This window comes from Scomber japonicus, chromosome 17 (assembly GCF_027409825.1).
Source record: "Scomber japonicus isolate fScoJap1 chromosome 17, fScoJap1.pri, whole genome shotgun sequence".
Taxonomy (NCBI): domain Eukaryota; kingdom Metazoa; phylum Chordata; class Actinopteri; order Scombriformes; family Scombridae; genus Scomber; species Scomber japonicus.
Window position 1 is genome coordinate 25,897,446 of NC_070594.1, and position 22,122 is coordinate 25,919,567.

Genomic DNA, 22,122 nt, shown 5'->3' on the forward strand with positions numbered 1-22,122 from the left:
TTCCTTTTGCGTTCTACATGAACACACCATTAGAATATACCCGGTTCATTGCATTAGCCTGGTGAGCTAACCATCAGTAATGTCTTAATTTCTGCCTTTATGCCTCACTAAACTAATAAAGTCATGGATGATTTTCATGATGCATAAACTTTAAATCCAGTAGAAAAAAAAACAATTAAACTTGCAATCTGCTCTTTAAGTTAGAAAACTAGTTTTGGCTCTTTGTCTTCAAACAGAGACAACAAACCAAAAAAACCAAACAGGAGATTTGTGGTGTTGATTAGCTCGAAACAGCTTGAAAGGGATGTTAACTTCACAGGTTTTTATTGCATTGTTTTTCACATAGCATTCATGACACTGAGGCGTCATAATGCTGATGCACAACATGTAAATCACACGCTCTGAATAAACCGTGTATTCAACGGTGCTCCAAATGCTCTCCATATGTACCAGGGATTTTGTCACAGTCAATCACGCATCGATGCCCGCAGACATGAGGAAGAGGAGGAGAAGCACATCCAGACTGTTGACGTGTCTCTGTTAAAAAACGGGAATTAACTCTCTGCTCATAAATATGTTGGCTGCAAAAAGGAATTACCCATCCCATCCGAGGCGGCCCATCTTTTCAAAATCCATTTTTCTCTATGCAAACAAGAGCAATTCATTTGAATAATTCTCACTAAACCTGTCTCATCTACTTGTTTTCCCTTTGAGAGGCAATCACCCTTTGTCTGCTTGTAATTTATGACCATGGGCAAATCTGCTGTGGTTTTACAGGGTAGCATTAGAAAACACTCTTGTTATTGTGAAGCATTATGGTAAATAGGGAAAAATACACTTTTTAATGGAAAAAGACAGGTGCTTTCCAAGATGGATCCTCAGCCTTATGTGTTCCTGAAACACTAAAAGGAAGATGGATTATTTTTCACTGCTACTTATTCATTATCCAAATTATGCAAATACTTCATCACTGTGAAATGTTTTTAAAAAGCTTTTGAACATTCCACCGCAGCCTCTCCACTGAATTAAGATGCATGTTTGTCATATTGCGGCCTCTTGAACAACTTGATTATGAAGTTAGTGAGCTTACAGTGCTGGATGCATTAGCCTTATAACTATACTAATGGCCTATGGCAAAAGTCCTCAAGTATTATTGAGCACTGTGCTGTTGAGTCTGCAGTCACTGTGCAACTCAAATATACAAAATAACTTTTTTAAAGGCACATTTCAATAAAGTGTTGCTTGCATTTTTTTCTCCAACGGGTGAATAAAATCTTACATGTTGAACTACAAATGAACACAGATATGAATTTAACACATTTAAAGCAGCATTCATAGCATTGATTTTTTTCATTTAATTTCTTTTCTTTGCCACTTGGGGGCAGCAGAACATGCTTTGAACAAAACCTTGTAATCACTGTTGTCAATGTGGTGAACATGAACTACATCTTTTACTTGTTTTTAGTGCTTATATTTATCATGTTTTGTCCCACTCATTATTACGTAACCGAAGTTGAAGACAGAAACAATGCACCACATGTCTGAATTCAACACTGATTTGTCTGTATGTCTGTCAATCAATCAATGTGTCAGTGTCAAGGCTGTGTCAATGCTCTGAAGAGCTACAGTAGGTTTATTCCTTCCTTTTAAAGAACCTGGCGACAAAAATGCTGCATTTCAAATTCTATACATTTTTGGTTGCGCATGGTGGAAATATTGATATAAAAGATAATATTAAAATGGCCCAACATAAGCAGTGGTTTTCCTGAGAGCTCCAGAACTAAGAAGAAAAAGCGGCATAACAATCTGTACAGCGTATCTCTTACACTACTGTTACTTACTGTAATGTGTTACTGCCCAACACTGATTCTGAATGTGGTAGACTGACAGACAACAAAGTATCTAAATGTCCCATTAACATCAGGACACCTGAATAATGAACCATCATGCTGGGCAAGATGTTCTTAATATGTGTATTTTTGAATGTTCTACTAACAGTGAGCAAATTTGACAAATTGTATTACCATCTAAACATATTAACATGCTAATATTGTCATGTTTGGGCTTGAGGGTGTACATGTAATTTAGATAATGGTAGGGAGAGTCATTTGGCAGGAGGTCTGGGGTCCTCTCCCAGAAACATTTTATTTTTATTACTTACTGCAGTTTTACACAATATACCATGACTGTACAATATGTTCTTGAACACAATAACAAAGTGTAAAATTCTCAGTAGTCACAGTATTATTTGACATTTTTTTTATTGATGAAAATAAATCACACTGGGCCTGTACAGACTCTGAAGCTTATTAGGCTTTCTTGCAGCTGTTACAGTAACATTTATAAAATAACTTTAATAACTTTAATAAAACAGTAATGAAACTTAAAACTTGACCACTGCAGTAGGAATATTTTAATCAGTTTTTTAAAATTTAGTTCATCAAGTAGCGTGATATTTTCACTCACAGCAATGTGATGTGAAGTTTCTGCCTTGTCCTTTCCTTCTGCAGACACACAGGAGATGTGATCATACACAAACAAAAGGTTAAATGCTAATTTAACAAGCCATAATTTAATCCCCCAACGCCAAGCGTGCCAATAACACTTAATGTCATTCTTGAAAGTCACTGTTTAATTCAGCTCTATGCACAGTGTGCAGTAAACTTTAATACTGAATAGAAAATAATCACAACATGCAATAGCATAACATGCTGTCATCCTATAAATAAGTAAGCTACAGCACATGTGGCCTTAACAGACGAAGGAAACAGTTCTGCTTTGATGACTTTAACTGCAGTGTGTCGCCCTTCTTTTACCCACATCTCTGCAAATCTCCAAACAGGGAAGGAGGCGACCCCATTTAATGCGTCATCACGTAGCCTAGATGTGGTGTCATTGCTACTGTCAGTCACTGTAAAGTCCATTTCTGATTTTATTGTTGTCTGCACTAATGACTGTTCTCATATTGCAGAACTTAGGATATTTTTATTTGACATATTTTTTATGGTCTATGGATGAAGCTGCATAAATCACGATGAGGGGGAAATGGGGGAGGGGGGGTATGGGGGGTGCGGGGGTGGGGGGGATCTCCACCATCCCTCTGACAAATAGCACAGCACACAGGTCTGATACCTATATTGGCAACTATACATGGGACACGTTAACCTAACAACAGAAAAAAAGACCACTCTAGTCATGCACTTTGAATAAGTGATGGGAGAAATTGGTTTCAAAATTTTTCACTCCTCTTTTCATTTGCTAGGATTTCTTGCTTTCTTTTTCTGTCTATCTGTATTATTAACAAAGCTAAATGAAAATGAATGGAACTCCTAGTTTGCCATACAAGTCAGCTATGAAAATGAAAAAAACGTATAAAGGTCCTAGGCCCTATCTGAGTTTGGGTTACTGTTAGAATATTAATATTCAATAGGCCCAAAGTATAGTTTTGGAACAAACTATTTTAAATACATCTGTGCGACAGAGTGAGAGTTTGTGCCTCAAAATGAAAAGATATTAGACTGTTAATTACAATGACTTGTACAACAGTCTAAAATGTAATCATTTCATGATGAGGTCACCCTAATTTGACTTTATTTCACTTTATACTGACCTGCAGTATTTAGATTTTAGAATGACATTTGTCCAAGAATTTGTCCGAAAACAAGTCTTCATTTTTGTGAAAGATTGTCCGAAGCATTGATTTGAATATCTATGTTGCCTGCACAACCTGTTTTACTTTATTGCCATTCATAAACATTAACAGGTAATTTTAGCTTTACAGGCACAAAATCACCTTGAGTTGGGCTTCACACCACACATATAGGCTACATACAAATAAAGTAATGCTTCATAGAGTCGAAATAGACACCATAGTTCACACATTACATAAAGAATGAAAGTCTTAACCAAGGTAGAGAATAAAGGTTAGGGTTCATATTACGTGTGTTTGCTTGGTCACTGTTTTATTTTTATGGTTTCCTTATCAGTGAACCAAAATAACTTTGAGTCCAGTTGTAGCCATCAGTGCTGTGTGTGATTCCATCTTCTCTTTAAACTTAAGAAACCCCTGTATTACAGCCATTACAGCCTTCCCACAGAACACATGTCCTGATGCTGCAAACCACTAGTGTCACAACCCAGAGTGTGAAAACCACTGTGCTGGAACATAAATTGCACCCCTCTTGACTAAACCATCAAATGAAACCATTATTTCTTTTCCACATGAAGTGTTGGCCTTGTTCTGATGTGTTTATTTGGTATCTGTCTATCTATCTATCATATATGCATTTCCTAATCCACTCAAACAAATAAACTAAATTAAACTGAACAAATGCATGCTTGTGAAGTTCAGGAGTCAGATGGAGACATGGAGTATTCATATTGACTTCACATAGGCCATTAATGTCCCCACTAGTTAATTATAAACAAATAAATACACCAGTAGCATAACTGTGAACAGCTTTAAGCAGCACTCCAGGACTGTGAGCCCAAATGCAGGTCAAACAAGTGCTGCTCCATGAATTTCTCATCCTACAGAGAAGCAAAACAAACAAAAACTATATGTCTATCAGTTTGTCTGTGAAGGCATACAGCTGTTTAATATTCACACATTTTATTTCATCAAAGACTAGAAAAGTGCAATATTGTTTTAATAATGTTGGTCGCCTCCAAAAGCTGGTGGATAAGTGGTTGTTGTCTGTGCATGTGTACATAAAGCAGAAGGTCATCAACAAATAGTAGACATTAAAAAAAGAATATGTTTAACTATAATTGTAAAGTTCTACCTTTCAAAATAACTCAATGTTATTAGTTTTTCACTTAACATTATATGTCAATTTGCTGGGTGAGGCCAGCTGGCCAGCATACGACACAATTATGGATAAGAGCTGGATCAAAAATGGCACCAATTCAGTCCAATATGAATTTCTCGGCTGGTCCATACACCAAAAAAAAGTTTCTAACTTCTGGATTTGCTACTGCATTATGTGGACTACAGAATATGTGAAGTAGTGTTTCCCTGGTAGGGCTCAACAACAATAAAGAAAAACAAACATCACTATTTCTCATCCAGTGGGAATGTGAGGGAACCAATGAAGATGATATTTGCTTTAATTAATGAATTATTTAATGATCTGGTAGGGACATATACCCACTGTCCCTACCAGAAATTAGGCAGATGAATAAGCTCAACATAGTACATTAGTACGGTGTATAGGTCATGCTAAAAAAGCACAGTGGGGGATGTCAAGGACAACTGTAACTGCATGACAAGTACAAAACTGTATGCTAAATATTAATGTTATCATGCTAATACAGCTGGGCCAGCATACAGGTGAGGCTGACAAACTATTTTTCTCTGGTGTAACATGACCTCAGTGTGGGACTAAAGAGTAACACACATATCTTCCTATGGTGTGCAATATCTATTTTATCTCATATAGAAACGCCTCAAATTCTGTTTTTACATTGATATAATTTACATTGTGTCAAGAGGAAGGAGGAAGAAAAGGAGGAAGAAAATGCACCATCAGCGCCATTACTGCTGCTCTGTGTCAATATGGCCTTTGACCCTCAAATCATACTTAAGTGCTACTTAACAACCTTTTCCAAGAAACCATCTGATCCACAGCCCATATGGACACTTCCTGATAAAATCCAGTCATGTGACTGGAGAGAAGTGCAGGAAATTATAGAGGATATCCTAATTTAGTTTATTTATTTTCTGGCAATGGACACACCTCAAGAATATGGGAAGTGTAACTAAAGGCAACCTTAAATATCATCAAGTTTATGGGTAAGTCCATAAAAACATATCACATATCAGACAGCTAAGACAGAAAGTCAAACAGCTGTTACAGTTACATTGGCACAAAAGGTTGAATGTTAAATAGGCACAGATGACTGGTTTTAGTTAGGGAACACAAAGTGAATTTCCTGGTCACAGTGAGCTACGAGGATGAATACTTGATGCATGAGTCTATCTAGGAGTGTCAGCACCACTGTGTGGCCAGTTGTGGGAATTACACCTAAACTTTGATACTATTACCACCAAGCCAATATAATTCTAATAAGGTTAATGTTTTTTTTGTTTTTTTGTTTGTTTGTTTTTTTACATATTTGATTAACTGAAATGTAGCAGATTGTTGTTTTACACTTCAGCTTCAATAGTTTGTTTTAAATTCCTATTTTTTATTGGTATTCTAATTTTCATTATTACACATTTCAATTAGTTTGTTTTTGTAATTACATATTTTTTTTTATTATTCTCATCTGTAGTCTAACCCTGATGTTGATTTACTTAGAGGAGAAATTCACTATTTTTCAAGTCTATCCTAAGACAACAGTCAGGAGCAAATGAACACAGAAACTTGTTTTTCTTGCCATAATCATTCCTCCTGTTCATGCTGACCATTAGAAGTTCCCTTCATAATGCTCTTACAATGCAATTTGCAATACTTCCCACACAGCTCAACAGGGAAACACTGTCCGAGGAAACACAAAGAGGGAATTTGATACTAGAAAGTGCATTTGAAGGAAATCTTTTAATAGCTTGTATGAAGAGGAGGAATGATTACCACGAGGAAAACCTCTTTCACTGTACATATGGACACCTGACTGGGAAAAAAAACAAACATATTTACAATTTCAAAGAGAAATATCACCAATACTCAGAGAAATATCATATTAAGTATAATTCATTTAATTGTGTTATACATAAAAGGATAATCACGTAAAAATACAGTATGATTATATAAACATTTCCATAAGACTTTGTTCATACCAATAAAAACATACAAAATCATCAGAGCATGGCAATCCATCAGATTCAACTTGTTAAATACGACTGTCTGATTAGTCAACATCTGTCTTTTCAATGTTAGAGCTGCTGATGATCAGGCATAACGTCCTCACAGATCTAACAGCAACTTGTCAACTTTAACAGAATCATTAAAAAAAAAAAAAAAAAAGAGGCGGAGAACAGTAAGTCCAGCTTCACAACATAGTTCAGTCATCCATCTGTTACACTGCAGGTCCCACATAAATAAGACATTCAACTAAATGTACACTGCTATGCAAGCAGATATGGGTGAGCACATTGTAGGTGTTCTTAGGTGTGCTACAATACAGCTGTCAGGACTTGATTTGGGGGCCGTATGGGGCTCATGGGCTACCAAGCACACAAAGCCTAGCAGGTCTTAAGGATAGTGTGCAAAAAGAAATTAACTGTGCTCTCAAGTTCATAATTTGGTCTTTCGTATGACCTAATTTGTGTGTGCAAACAAACAAAGCACAATGTTACGTGACTCTAAACAGATTTAAACAGAGTATAAAAGTTAAAACAACATTCTTTAAATAGGGAAATACCAAAGTACAACCATATATCTGTCAATCCAAGTGACTCAGATGCTGTAGAACAGATGGCCTGACAACTTTCATTGTACATTTTGCACTGTTAAAAAGGTAAGTATGACTTGAAACCATGCAACTTTTTTAATCAAATGTTGATATCGTAATGTATAAATGATGACGGCAAATTATAATTTCAAGAACAGGTTTGAGTAGTCTGTATGCATGAATTAAAATCATTCATGGACACAATATGCACTAGCTAGTGTTTTTTCTCTCTGTAATACTGTTTGCTCTTTACAAACCTGACTGCTCTTTGTTTTTAGCTCTCTTTGTAGCAGTTGTAGGAGTGGCACGAAGACAAAAGCTTAATATCAAAAAGCTTGATTATGTAATGGAGGACATGGCGCTGACTCTAGAGTGGAATTGTTTTTATGGAAGAAAAGAACTGGAGATAATGTTATTGTGCTTTCATCTAATGGACACCTCTGGCTACTGGGGTCTAAAACAGTCACCTACCTTTGAATAATGTTAATACCATATACATTTGCAATCACGGATGATGACACCTTCTACTCACTCAGCATCCCTCACAGTTTCTTGGGCTTGTAAGTGAACATGTCTTGTAAATCCTCTCAGGTATTTTCAGAGAACACCTTGGAAGGTAAGCAATGGAAAGAATGCTCACTATGCTGCTATGGCAAATGTAAGAAAAACTGGTTCGTCCAGATGAGCAGATTTCCGCCTCTGTTGAAAGCAGCCTCTTCCAGTCAAGCATGCTGTAAAAGTTAGGCTAGACGCATATACTACCTGTCTGAAAGTGCATTCAGTTGTCAAAGAAAAACAAGGAGTGTCCTAACTGACTGTTACTATAGTACAAGCTTCCTCACAGTTATAGTTACAGTATTCGATCACAAGAAGATCAAAACATTTCAGATCCTTCATTCAACCACAAAGAGTGGAATCTCAAATTATATTAGAATCTGTTACTTCATAGAAACATCAATGAGTGTCCATGTTTGGATTCAAGTGATTTTGATTTTGTTTCGGTGCCAACAGAATGTTTTTTGTTTTTTTAAAGTTCCTTTTCTTTCCATGTGTCACAACCTTGGTTGTTGCACTAATAACCGGCGGCGTCGTCATAGGAGGTGACATCCAGGTCGAAGAAGTCCTCCAGCTTCCACTGCAGGGTCTCGAATGTGGGCCGGTCCTGTTCGTTCTGTTTCCAGCAGTCCGTCATGATGTCGTACATGACTTTAGGGCAACCTGGGGGGCAAGTCATCCTGTAGCCCTGGGAAAGCTTCTGGACCACCACGTAGTTTGTCATGCCTGGAAGAACAACAGAGGGATTATCAATCTAACAATGTTGAGGGTTTTGAGACCTTGATAGCTACATAATTCATAGAACAATCAAAGTCTGACTTTTTTTTGGACAGTTCTTCAATGTATCGTTACCAATTTTTTTTGTAAATCCCAGGGAATCTGGCTGATGAAAGTCTTACCTGGGTAAGGCATCTGGCCAAAAGTCATGATCTCGTACAATAAAATGCCAAAGGACCAAACGTCAGATTTGATGGTGAACTTGTTATCATGGATGGCCTCAGGAGCAGTCCATTTCACGGGGAATTTGGTGCCTTCTCTAGCTTCGTACACATTTTCATTCTCTTTCTAGAAACATGACAGACAATACAGCTAATCAGCACTTTTCTATCATGGCAGGACATATCCAGACATTAGAGCTATATTTGATTTGTGTGTGGGGACAAGGGTATGATGAGTTCATACAAAAGTTTTTTAGACATCTGTTTACATTTTTAAAAAAATGAATCAATGGAACTATGATGCTTGCTACATCCAGTAATGTACACAGTGTAAAACCCACCATGAAGACTCTGGCCAGGCCAAAGTCAGCAACCTTGCAGACGTTGTTCTCGCCCACCAGCACGTTCCTGGCTGCCAGGTCTCTGTGGATGTAGTTCTGTAACTCCAGGTAAGCCATGCCAGCTGCCACCTGCGCAGCCATCTCAGTCTGGTCAGAGATACCCAGCGTGGTACCCTTGTCCTCTGAAATCAGAGTACACAGCCACACAGTGAGTCACAGTCTTAGTATGACTATAAAAGTAAGAAGATGTTTTGGCCTATTTGACTCCAGAGCAATTTCATTTATCTATAAGACAACACATTCCCACTTATTTCTATTAACTTTTTTGGCTGGAAGTTGGCAGGCCACTCCATGACCTTTTGCACCCATTATGGCAAGATGACAAATCTTATTAAACATGAACAGGGTCAAACTGCTTTGTTCATTTTCTTTAGAGGTATTTTATGAACTTTTAGGGGATTTTTTCCATTTTTTTTTACAGCCTCACATCAATTTAAAGCCTTATTATGAGCAGCATTATTCTTGACTGTACTGACAATGAAGGAGCATAGATTTATGGCTTTTTCATTTAAAGCCTTGTAGAAACCCATAATGTAATAACTGCAGATAATGTAGTGTGTGCTTAGAATAAGTATATAGAATGAATCAGGGGCACAGTTGCTGTTTGAGTCTTTATGTGTGAACAGAGGCACAACGGGTGTGATGGAGCTGACAGCGGAATCAGTGAGATGTCAGTCAAACAGAGTTGTACTGGTCCTGGTATCATGCATGCTGGCTCAGTGCTTTGACTTACTGGAAGGGGGTCATTTATTAATAGTGTTAGCTCTGCTTGTGTGTTTCCTGCATTAATGAGTCTGGAAAAACATCCTGGCGCAGCAGGCAGTGACTCCAAGCCTCAAAAGTTGCCCAATTGCACAAGGAAGTTAAGAAATGTGTGCATTATACTGTAACCTTTTCTGAGATGTTACAATAGCAGGGTGTGTGGGGAATTATGGCCAATGTGGGCCACCATACCGACTAATACAGGGCTGCAGACATCAATTCCACATGACTGCTCTTCAAAGTGACCGTCGCTCCGATTGGAAGTGACACTACATCTTTCACACTACAGCGCAGCACATCTGTCTACAAGGTGAATGCTACTGTACATGTGCTGCAGCAAGCAGATAAGGTCAGAAAGTGAGCAGACAAAAATGTCTTCAGTCAAAATACTGATCATTGTCAGGGTTAAACACTTTCCACTCTGATTGTTTCTGTACTGCAATGTATTGATTTGTTTATATAGCAACACTGGAAAAAACAGGGATTGGTGAGACAACCATGTAGCGGTCATGTAGTCATGAAGCTGAAGTCCATCCAGGAATCTCTGTTACTGTAACATCATACTGCTCACTAACAATTATAAACCTCCAGAAATTTGTAAAAAAAAAAAAAAAAAAAAAAAAAAAAAGTCCATTCAACAGATACATATTGAAATTGTTTGTTTTACCCAACCAACAGTTCTTAGCCCAAAGATATTCAATCAACCCTCATATATGGCAAAGGAGTATAAAATCCTCAGATTGGAGAGGCTATTTTAAAATAATTATTATCATCATTTTATAGGAACTAATGTTCTCCATCGGTTAGATTTATTTGTTTGTATTGCACATATGTCAGAATAGAAAGAGAGTATTTCAATGTACTGGTTTAATTTCATTACTATTGTTTACATGACATCTGAAAAGAGGAAATGGTGACAATGCCACCTTAACTACAAAGCTACAGCCATCAGTCAGACTTATTTAATATCCGTCTGTGATGAATTTGACATGTGGTGCAGGCTGACATTTGGTCATGCTTAAAGGTGCAGTGTGTAGAATTTAGTAACATTTAGTGGAACAGACTTGGCAGAAATGGAATATAATAATTATAAGTATGTTTTAATGAGTGTATAAATGTAATATAAATGTAATGTTGTGTGCTATGTGCTACTCTGCAAGCAGACACTTACAGCAGAAACCTATGATCACCACAAGATGACTTACCAGTGACACTAACCGGCTGTAAAAACAAGCAATTGAAACAATTCTCTTCCTCAACATGATCTCAACTTGTCATGCTAGTTTCATACCAAAAGATACAGCAAGGATAACATTAATACGCATCAGAGCAGAGCGAGCTAGACTCCTAACTAGACATCAGTAAGATCTCAGTCAGTCACAGACTTTGATCTGAATTATTAAAGTAAAACTAGACTGCAGAGCCTCGCCTGGTCAATATTTTCTATAATTTGTCTAATATAAGCATTCAACTCCATCTGGCCCTTACAGGTTTTAAGTATTACAATCTAAAATCTAATATAAAAGATAAACCATTTGAAGTAGAATAGAAATAAGGACAAACTATAGGGTGTGAAATGGTTCTTTTGCCCTGACACAACTCTCTGTACAGCAGCCTGACCTTTACCACATGTTGTCAGATTATTTGCAGAGACCGGCAGCAGCACCAGCAGTGATGGACTCTGATCTTTTCATAAAAGCTCATAATAATCATGTGTGTAGATGAAAGTGGGTGCCGCCTTACTCTGGAGGTACTCCAGCAGGCTGCCGTTCTTCATCAGCTCTGTGATGATGTAGATGGGCTCCTCCAAGGTGCAGACGGCGTACAGCTGGATCAGCTTGGGGTGCCGCAGTTTCTTCATCATCTGAGCCTCTCTTAGGAAGTCCTCGGGGTCCATGGTACCTAGGACAGTCAAACATTGGTGGAATGTTAGCTGCCAAACTTTGTTGTTTCAGAGTGATTAGTGATATACACCTCTGTTGGTGTCTGCACTGGGTAACATGTTGCTTCACTACAAAGGTTATGGTTACAGTCATCTGTTTAGAAACTGCTCCGAAGACAAATAACAGCGATCACATTTTCAGTCTCCAGAGAGTAGTTCCACGTAAGGCACTGATATATACTGCACACTGATATTTGCTCTTTTTTTTGTTACTTCATTGATTCCCCCCACTTCTGAGACCTAACATTGACCATCTGTCATCTTGGGAACTCTATGCAATCTCTCACTTTGCTTTTCACCTTAAACCTGTGTCATTTCAATTTATTTATATAGCACCAAATCACAACAGAAGTTATCTTGAGGTACTTTTCACATAAATCAGGTCTGGATCGTACTCCTTATTTTAGAGGGACCAGACATTCCTCCATGAGCAAGTACTTAGCGACAGTAGCAAGGAAAAACTCCCATTTAACAGGAAGAAACTTTGAGGTGTCCAGAAAGTGAGTAGATATCTCTGAGAGCTTACAGTATTGGTAATGTAAAGGTCTTAGAGCTCTGTTTTATACAAGGTTTTCTTAATACAAATCTTTACAAAAACAGCTTTGTTTGCGTAATTTCATGTGTTCTCAACTTGAGCCAGCAAAAAGCAAACCATACTAGTCAGATGTGCAATTAATTAACTTTCACATTTTACTGATTTTGTATCATTGACATGTTCAGAATACATTTTTGTTTATTTTGTATTCTTTTAAAAGCTCTGTTTCTGGATTGGTGCTACACAAAAAAAAAACAGAAGTATCTTCAGCACCTTCGGCCAGAGAGAAGTAAGCATTAGAGGTTCTGCCATTGGATGAAAGGTGAGATGCGTACCAGGTTTGAGGGTCTTCACTGCGACTGCTGTGCTGTCATTCCACAGGCCCTGGAAGACTTCCCCAAACTGACCAGCTCCCAGTTTTTCCCGCAGCTGGACTGATTTGCGGTCAATCTCCCATTGGTCCACTGTGTTGTAGGACAGACCGTGAGTCTGTGGAGCCTCCATCTAGACACACAGGAAGAGACACTATTTGTGAGCAAGGCTATAAGATCTCAGCTGATGGAACACCAAATTTACTGAAGTGACACAATGACTTTATACAGTATAAATGAGTGGAACTGACCAAAGACCTTACCTTTTTGCATGGTTCAACCAGACGCACGCAGAGGCCATCTGTCTGTTGGGAGTAATGTTGCACTAACGCCTGCAGTGTTTCAAAATCCCTGCTCCTCGACACAAAGTAGTTACCATTTTCCAGTTTTTTCAGCTTGTAATGCTTCACCTTCCCGCTGTCCAGCACTGAAAGACAACATCCAGTGTGACTTTTGACTTGCTGATGTAATCATACAGTAATGTAGCCTCAAATATTACAGTACACATATACAGTACATAAAGATGAATTGAAAAATATCAAATTAGTTAAAAAAGGAACTAATACAAAATTATAATTAATAAGTAATTATGTTGAGAGAAAATGTAATTCATGCATTACATTTTCTTCAAAATGTATTCGCTGGTGCAATTTGGTAACATATAAATGTCATTTTTTTAAGAACCAGGGTTGGCTGTAGAATGAATGTTGCCCTTTTGTGATTTTTCTGAATTTTGTGACAATGAATTAGACTGATTTAGAAATAGGAAATAGAATAGATTTTTTAAGAAACTGTAGAAAGAAAGAAGGAAACAAAGGACATTTTCCATAAACAGAAACCTAAATTAACTGTGCGTTCATTATATACCACATTGAGTGACGTCAAATATTGGCCAATCTTAGTAAACCAATAACTGCTCTATCAATATCGTGGATTAAATTGAACTACCTGTGTAGAATTATCAAAAGGGGAAAATACACTGATTAACATGGAAGTCTAGTGCATGACCATGGACTTAGTGGTTGTGAAATGAATTACGTCATGAACTGAGTATAATGAATCAACCTGGAAAGAATTTGGTCATGATAGACAGAGCAAGGCCAAAGCGAAAAGATAAAGTTATCAAGCTGTGTTTATGGCAGCAGAGACTTTTATTTTTATTTATCTAACTTGATGACCTTAAAGCCGTCAATCATTGGAGCTGACTGAAGGAAAGAGTGAGTCACTGGACAATAGCTGGCTGTTAGGAAATGTGTGTTTTTGTGACAGAGAAGTACACAACCAGCAGTGTGTTAACTAGCATGAGATGTCTGGGAAAATATTACTTATCACAACAACATTTATAGGCAGTGCTTTTGGAATATTCTTCAGACATGATGGCACCAAAGAGATTATTAGTAATTATATAGGTGAAATAATTATCATGAAACATAAAGCCTGTTCTGTTTCAGTTCAGTTCCAATTATAGCTGTAGGGATTAACAATGACTCTTCAAATATCATTGAAGCCCATGTAGCATATTTTGAATTTATTCATCTTATTTTTGATTATTAGATTATTGTTTTTGTGTCTTGTTGTTGCTCGCCTTTATTTGATGGAACTTATTTCTGCCCACAGTTTGAAAGTCTGCAGTCTCACAGCATCTCAAGCAGAGATGAGTGATAAGGTCAGAGTGACTCAGCAGTTTTACAGATACTTGTAAATTGTGTCAAGCTTGCAATTCAGGAAAGCAGACTGAAAGATTCATTCACTTTTTGTTTGAAATAAGATTATTCTGTCTTTCTAAAAAGTTTCATACTCTCAGTTCAATATTAAATATGAAACATATGAATAAGAAAGGTGTCAAATCTACTTGACAGGGTATTTGGTTTCTGCAAAAATGTGTTTTTTAAGCTGGAGCTGCTGCTACAGTCTCGTCTTAACTCACCCGAGAGGGAGAGCTCTCCTTTTTGACTTTCACACTCTCTGATGAGGAAGGCGCCATGTTGGTTCCCTTCAGCCAGCAGCATCTTCTCTGCATCCAGCCTCTTGGTGTCGTGAAAATACCATCTGCAAACCAGAAGAGAAGCAAAGAAAACGAGGCTGGTCAAATATACGACTACTTCAGATTATTTTAAGTTAAAGCTGGAAAATATGATTGTTTTTACTGATTTAATATCTCAATTTATTGAAGATTTGACTGTATGTGATTCAGACAACCAGGCAAACCAGGGTGCCCAAAGGCTGATGGTTTCTATTATTTTGTGGTAATTTAACTGCTTACAAATTGGTTTGGTAGAACTGCATTTCAACCCTATCACAATATCCTCAAATTAACACGTCATATTTATTTATTGTCAACAAATCCAATGAAAACACCACAACCAACAATAAATGTATCATGTGTCATAGAGGTCTACTGTTGTCCAAAAACTAATAAAAACACATCAGTGAGTCACACTGTTACGCTGAGTGACATGCATCCTCATTACCATGAACACACTGTAGTTTATTTTAATTCCATCCCACACACACACACACACAAACACACACACACACACCATCCTGTTGCCAGATGTACTGGAGCAACAAATGTGGATTCATCCTCCACTGAAAATTGTGACATTAAAAGGTGCAGTGTGTAGAATCTAGTGGCATCTAGCAGAATGGACTAGGCAGAAATGAAGTATGTTTTAATTAGTGTAAAATCCCATGTAAATAAGAACTGTCTTTTCATTAGCTTAGAAAGCCATTTTCCCCAGAAAGATAGACCAAACACTGGCTCTAGAGAGCATTTTTAGGAAAGTTTCACAGTCATCATTGGTTCTTCTACACACTTGGAAGGGGAGGGGTATTCAGCTGGTTGTTATCTACCTCATCTCTATATGTCACTAAATCTTACACACTGCAACTTTAAGAACTACGATGTCCAGCTGTTTAGTATTTTGAAAAATAAACTATACATTTCTAACCAGCTGTGCAGTATATTTATCTTCAATAGTAACCAATGAGAAAAGACAATCTTGGGAAATCAGAAAGTAGTGAAAAATGCTACACATCAATGGTTTGGTTTTTTCATCAGATTTGTTAACAATAAAAACTGAATAGATTAACACCAGCTTTATAATGGACTTTCTATCTAATATTATTATTATTATTATTATCATTATTATTATTATATTAGTGTCTATAGTCTGCTGACAGCATGTGTTCTCTTAAATGCTTAATCTAATGACCACAAACGAATAAACACATTAGGATAGGGGGAGTGGGGTCAATGGGGGCTGAACTGAACCAGCCAGTGACATTCGGCCAAAAGCTCAATCCACAACTCCAGAAACTCTTACAGGTAATTCATCAAACTTACACAAATGGAAACATGATGACGTTAAACATCACACACGGTCTGTGACTCTGACTGTCTTCAGAGATGCGATAAGCGGCATCATCCTACATTACGTCAATGCATTAATTCTCCTCTATCTTACATCACATCCATCAAGTCTGTGACCTGAAACTGTGACACAACGCCTTCACTGCTCCAGACTATTTTTATCATTGTAAACAAAACTGGAAAAACCTGCATACAGCTGAGCGGAAACAGGTTTCATTGAAATGCAGGTTGGGAACACATCTAATGAGTTTTCTCTTATATTGGCAGTACAGAAAACACTCTTATACTATATATTATAGTATATTTTTTGCACATGTCAAAAGCCTTACTTAACCTTTGACTTTCTATCTGCTACCAAAATGAAAAGGAGTGACAAACTTTGCTTTCTTTATCTGTTTGAAGGACATATATTGCCCTTGCTATGCCAACAGAATGATTTTAATGCTCTGTTGATGTTTTTGGGGCCTGTCCCTCATGGGAATTATTAACCTGTATGTACACTTCCTGGTCAGAGACAATTATTAACCTGTGTAAGCAAATTCTCAACACAGAACTCACCAGAACAATAAATTTTATGATTGCTCTTTTTTGTATAACATAAAATAACTTGATCGAGAGTTAATTCACAATTGTATATTCGTCAGAGTGTGCTCCAAAACTATTAGCTGTCAATTAGACAAAAAACAACAACAGTGATTATATATGTTGACTGGAAAACTATGTGAAAAGTTTCTTGTGTAAGCAGCTTCTTGAACATTTTACACATAGTACAGAACAAAAATCAAGTTAGTTACAAGATGTTTGCTTTATGAATCCTTTAAAATAGACATTAGAGGTGATGACTTACGGTTCTGCATCAATACTCTCCACAGGTGCCACATAATTAGCAGGGATATAACCCTGTTTGTTGACTGATATCCCAGTGATTGCTCTGGCAAACCACCATTCACCAGCGTTTTTATCCAAAGCCTCCAAAGTATCCCCAGCGTTGAAGCTCAAGTCCTCTTCAGTACGAGCAGAGTAATCAAACAAGGCTGTATAATAACTCCCTAATTTCTCCTTAGGCAGCGCAGGTAGGGCTCTTTTTAAATGAAAGTCCGGCTCAGATTTAAGCGCAAGAGGGTTTGGAATGACAGTGGAGGTTATGTTTTTATCCTGACGTTTGCTCTCATCTTCAGATTGGTTTGACTTTCTAAAACATCTCAAAAAACTCTCCCAACACGCAGAAAAACTAATTTCAGTCGCCATGGTGTGCTCCGTCAATCACAGCAGGTCATTCTGTATCAGGTATGAAGAAGGAAATAGTTTGGGAGAATCCGCATTCCATAAAACACACCAGTCATTTTAATAATCCCAGGATGTGATAGCAGCAATCTTTGACCTCAATACTCATTTACTCACACAGCCGACTAAAAAAAAACAGCCACGCTCTTTTAGTTTCCTGGTAGAGATTTTGGCTCCTGTGTCAATCCACCTGCACCTGTCCAGGAATGGGGAGCGGCTCACGTTAAGTGGTGTGACGTCAAGTGCCCTCTAGCGACCCAGTTGAACAACTGCAACTGTTATAATAATCATCATAATAAACAGCTGATTACTTGAAAACAGGTTGGATAGGAAATTAGTCATGATTTTTCCATGACTCTTAGAATTATGAAATCATTAAAAATCCCTTCTCCTCCAGAACACAAACATTCATAAAATATCATATCGTGCCTGTAAGTGGATGAACTGCAGAAAAACCCTAAAGTCACTTCAGAAAAAGTACAAAAGAGAGGAGAGGAGTAGAAAAACACTCCTTTGGGAGATTGGAATCTATGAACGAAACCTGTCCCAGCCCCAGCCCCAGCCCCTCAGAACTTCCCCAAATGAAGCACCAAGCTCTTATACTACCACTGTGCACTAGACCAATATTCCAGATGTATATTAACAACACTACATACAACTGAAGGAAGAACATAAAACACTAAAATGGAAAGGGAAGTGAGATAATATCTTTACAGGCCATGTCTGAGGGCACAGAAAACAGTTTGTGATGACAGTTTAATTTGGTGAGGCAGCTGTATTTAAAAGATATGATTGACCACAAAGGAAGAGGACTGCAGTGTGATACATGCCACCTCCTCAGACCAAATGTGAAATCCATAGTTTTTCACTGATACATGGACTCTGAGTGGAGGAACATGGGTAGATATAGTTATTCGAGATAAGGGAGCGATGGGTTATATCCAGCAATGGGTAACCTCCAGAGTCCTCAATACCCAACAATTCAACATTAATTAGATTGCTTTCTACATTTTCCATGATTCCAAATGCTCCTTGACTCCAGATCCTCAGTTTTGGCCACAAGCATAGGTGTTGCTCAGTGCCCTAGGCTTCGAGCTCTGCTATCAATGTTGTGAAGTCTCAACATCCGTGAGACAAAGGGCAAACAAATGAACAGTGTACTGAAGAATGCAAGGCTCATTCTAAAAAGATTCCATGAGTTCAACAGTCCAACTGTAGGCACATGACGGAAAACACACTTTTAAGTGAAGATGGATTTTAAAGGGTAGGCCTGCAGGCATGATCTGTGACATAACAACTAGTATGGAAGGCAATCCTGGTCCAATATTCAATACTTTATACAAGTGTGATGTGGAAACGTGAAGCCTCCAGTGTAAAACACTGAGGATGGACTTTACAGAGAAGTACGAGACATAGACTTCTAAAATTGAATATATTTATAATTCATAGATTCTGGAATTTTAATGAGGGAGGTGAAGTAGATGTTGTTTTAAGGATTTTAAACCACATCAGTCACACATTATTTTTTCCCAGCACAGTATTTTTGTATAGACACTGGGATCACAGGCCATAAAGACTTGCAACCACTGGTTTAAACCTCATCACATGTTGTTTTATGTAAAATCTTAATCTGAAAAGCTGCAAAGTTAATGAAGTAGAGTAAAAAGTACAATATTTTTCTCTAAAAGGTAGTGGAATAGAAGTTTAAAGTAGGTAGTAGAACATGTAAATACTGTTACAGAAGTACCTCAAGGTGGTTTTTAAGTACAGTACAGTTGTAAATGCAGTTAGTTACTTTACACCACCGTGTGATACTAAGCTTAGTGCGCTTAGTGCAAATCTCCATCTGGTGTGTACAGATAACAAAAACAGAGATTCAATCATCTCGTATCAAGGATCAAGGATCAAGATGTCTTTATTATCCCAGAGAGATTGTCTTTTACAGCCTTCAGTAAAAGACAACAGTAAATAGAGGAAATAATAAAAAAGAGAATGAAGGAAAAAACATCAGATAAAACAGTGAGCAATAAATATCAAGTACAAATAACATAGAGATATTTAAAAGGCCAATTGCAGCATAGAGAAATGAAAAAGTTTTTAGGTCTGCATCTTGGCAGAATATATCTGATTCTGTAGAGGTTGGTCAGGTTGTTCATGCCTGACTTTAGCAGATCATAACAAATCAGGTATGGGAATCATTTTCAGATGCTCTGGTTCAGTATGAGACCAATGTTTTCAATGGATGTCAATTTAAGAGCCATGATGTGACTTGAAACAGATTAGGAGCCTTGTAACGCCTATTGTAAAATGGTAAGCACTGCTATCAACACAGCCTGCTCTCAATGTACTGAAATGTACTTATGTCTGCTGGAGATAAAAATACAAACTTTTCATCAGTTTTTTTCTCCTGGCAGAAGCTGGCACAGTTAAATATTGATTATTAAAAACCAGTCTTTTCTCTCAAGACAGCATAATGGAATGAATACGATATAAACAAGAAGTTTATCCATTACAAAATGATTTTACAACGCTGCAACATTCATTTAATCTAGAAAATATACCAAGATAACAACATGTGTTGTTAAACAAAACTAAAAGAAATCAGCTTATCATATTTAGTCATATTTTTGGTAAATACCCCCCCCCCCCTCCAGGCTTTTCAGGTGTTTTCTTAAAATTCAACTATTCTCTGGTTGACATTTCATTTGGCCACATCAGGCTGTGTTGTTATAAATCTAGTGAGCCATCTGACAGGTGATACCATTCTCACAGCCTGACCTAATACTCTTTAACTGTCCTTGAATCCTACTTTCACCCAAGCAAAGAGCAGATACTCGGGAGCTTGACCCGGCCTTTTAGCGTGTTTTACTACTTGGACTATTCTGTTTTATTCTATTTTATTTCCTGACTGTTTCATACCTTTACCAGCACATTGAGTTGCCATTGTGTATAAAATGCGCTATATAAATAAAATAAAATAAACTGCCTTGCCTTGCCTTTTATGTCTGGTTTTACGTCATCGCATTTCCTCTTAATTGTTTAAATATTTTATTTTCCTCTAATATCCCTCCTTAAATTTCTGGTTTTACCCACTTTATTTTACAGTGACTTTATTTTATAATTACTTTATTATATTTTATTAATCTTTTATTTTGTTAGGGTTAATCTTAATATTTACATTTTTATACCTCTGGTGTTTCCTCACTGCAGATTCATGAGAGTTACGTTAATGTTTCCTCACTTCCTGTTTTTTGTGTATTTGTTTGTTTTTTGTCTTATTTATTTGTTTGTTTTGGTTTTTTTTTTTTACCATGTAAAGCACTTTGTGTTACATTACCCTGTATGAAAAGTGCTATACAAATAAAGTTTGATTGATTGATCCTCCATTTGGTGATAAATTGTCCACTTTCAGATATCTAGTAGGCCCTTTTCACAGCCGATACTTTGACTTGACATAGTAGCAAAAACACAGGTGATGGTTGTTAGGTTGATTGCAGCTGGAGCACCTTAACAGAACTGAGCCATCATTAATGTTATATTAGTAACACCTGCACTTCTCTTGCTACAAGTGAACGTGTGCTGTGAAAGAAACTGCTCTTAGAAATAAATGCTGCACAGTTTCAATATCAAATAGCTGTTTATACTCACTCAACTCTTTAATTTCAAACATATCCCTGCTTAACTTTCAATGCGACGGTGAGAGAGAGGTGTTTGGTTGGTCCATAGAAAAACACATTTAGAAGTAAAAACGGGACTGTTGGTTTTTTAAACAACTGTTCATACTAAGTGACTTTCCACTACTGCTGTATTTTTAAAAAATGGTTCAGTTTGTCAAGCCTGTCCTAAAACAGCAGTCAGATGCCCACAGGACACTAAATGACATTTTCCTCTCTGTAATCAGTTCATCCTATTCATTTATTAAAAGATCTCCTTCAAATGTGCTTTCAGTGGAAGTGATGGAGGACAAAATCCACAGTGTGTCCACACAGTCTAACTAGCTCAAGTCAAAGCAAGTAAAGTAAAGTGCTGTTGTTAGTCTGTTTGAAATTGTCTCAGTGGGTGAGTGTGTGTGTGTGTGTGTGGGGGGGGGGGGGGGGGGGGCATCGTATCGTTTGTTAACAAGCCTTAAGCTGTTCAGCATCCTGCTAAATCTGCAGCAGATGCTCCTGTACCTTTTTCCAGTCGCCAGGAGGGAAAACAGGCTGTGAGGGTCCTTAATGATGGAGGTAGCTTTAAATACACATTTAAGTACATTTTTGCACAGAAGGAGGACTGTGGATTGTGTCCTCCATCACTTACATTGTAAGTGCATTATGAAGGGAGACCCCCCCCCCCCCCCCCATGGACTGTTCTCCCTGCTGGCTTTCTGCAGCTAACCCTAACCCTTTTTTAAAATGTTTTTTCTGAGCTGCTGTAACAATGAATTTGCCCCACTGTGGGATCTATCTATCTATCTATCTATCTATCTATCTATCTATCTATCTAATGGCGAGTATGGACAGGAGGAATGATTACAGCAAGAAAACTGGTGCAATGTTCATTTAGCTACTGAAAGATCGTGCTTTT

The 22,122-nt window shown here is 37.5% G+C and overlaps 1 protein-coding gene across 1 annotated transcript; it reads right to left on the minus strand.

Moving 5' to 3' along the window:
- Positions 1-7,578: 7,578 nt before the first annotated feature.
- Positions 7,579-17,694, minus strand: frk (fyn-related Src family tyrosine kinase). The gene is made up of 8 exons (XM_053336643.1): positions 17,120-17,694; positions 14,827-14,948; positions 13,163-13,326; positions 12,864-13,032; positions 11,795-11,953; positions 9,230-9,411; positions 8,850-9,015; positions 7,579-8,676 (listed from the first exon to the last, which is right to left on the minus strand). Exons 1-8 carry the CDS (start codon positions 17,518-17,520, stop codon positions 8,468-8,470), a joined length of 1,572 nt encoding a protein of 523 aa, XP_053192618.1. The 5' UTR covers positions 17,521-17,694; the 3' UTR covers positions 7,579-8,467.
- Positions 17,695-22,122: the final 4,428 nt, after the last annotated feature.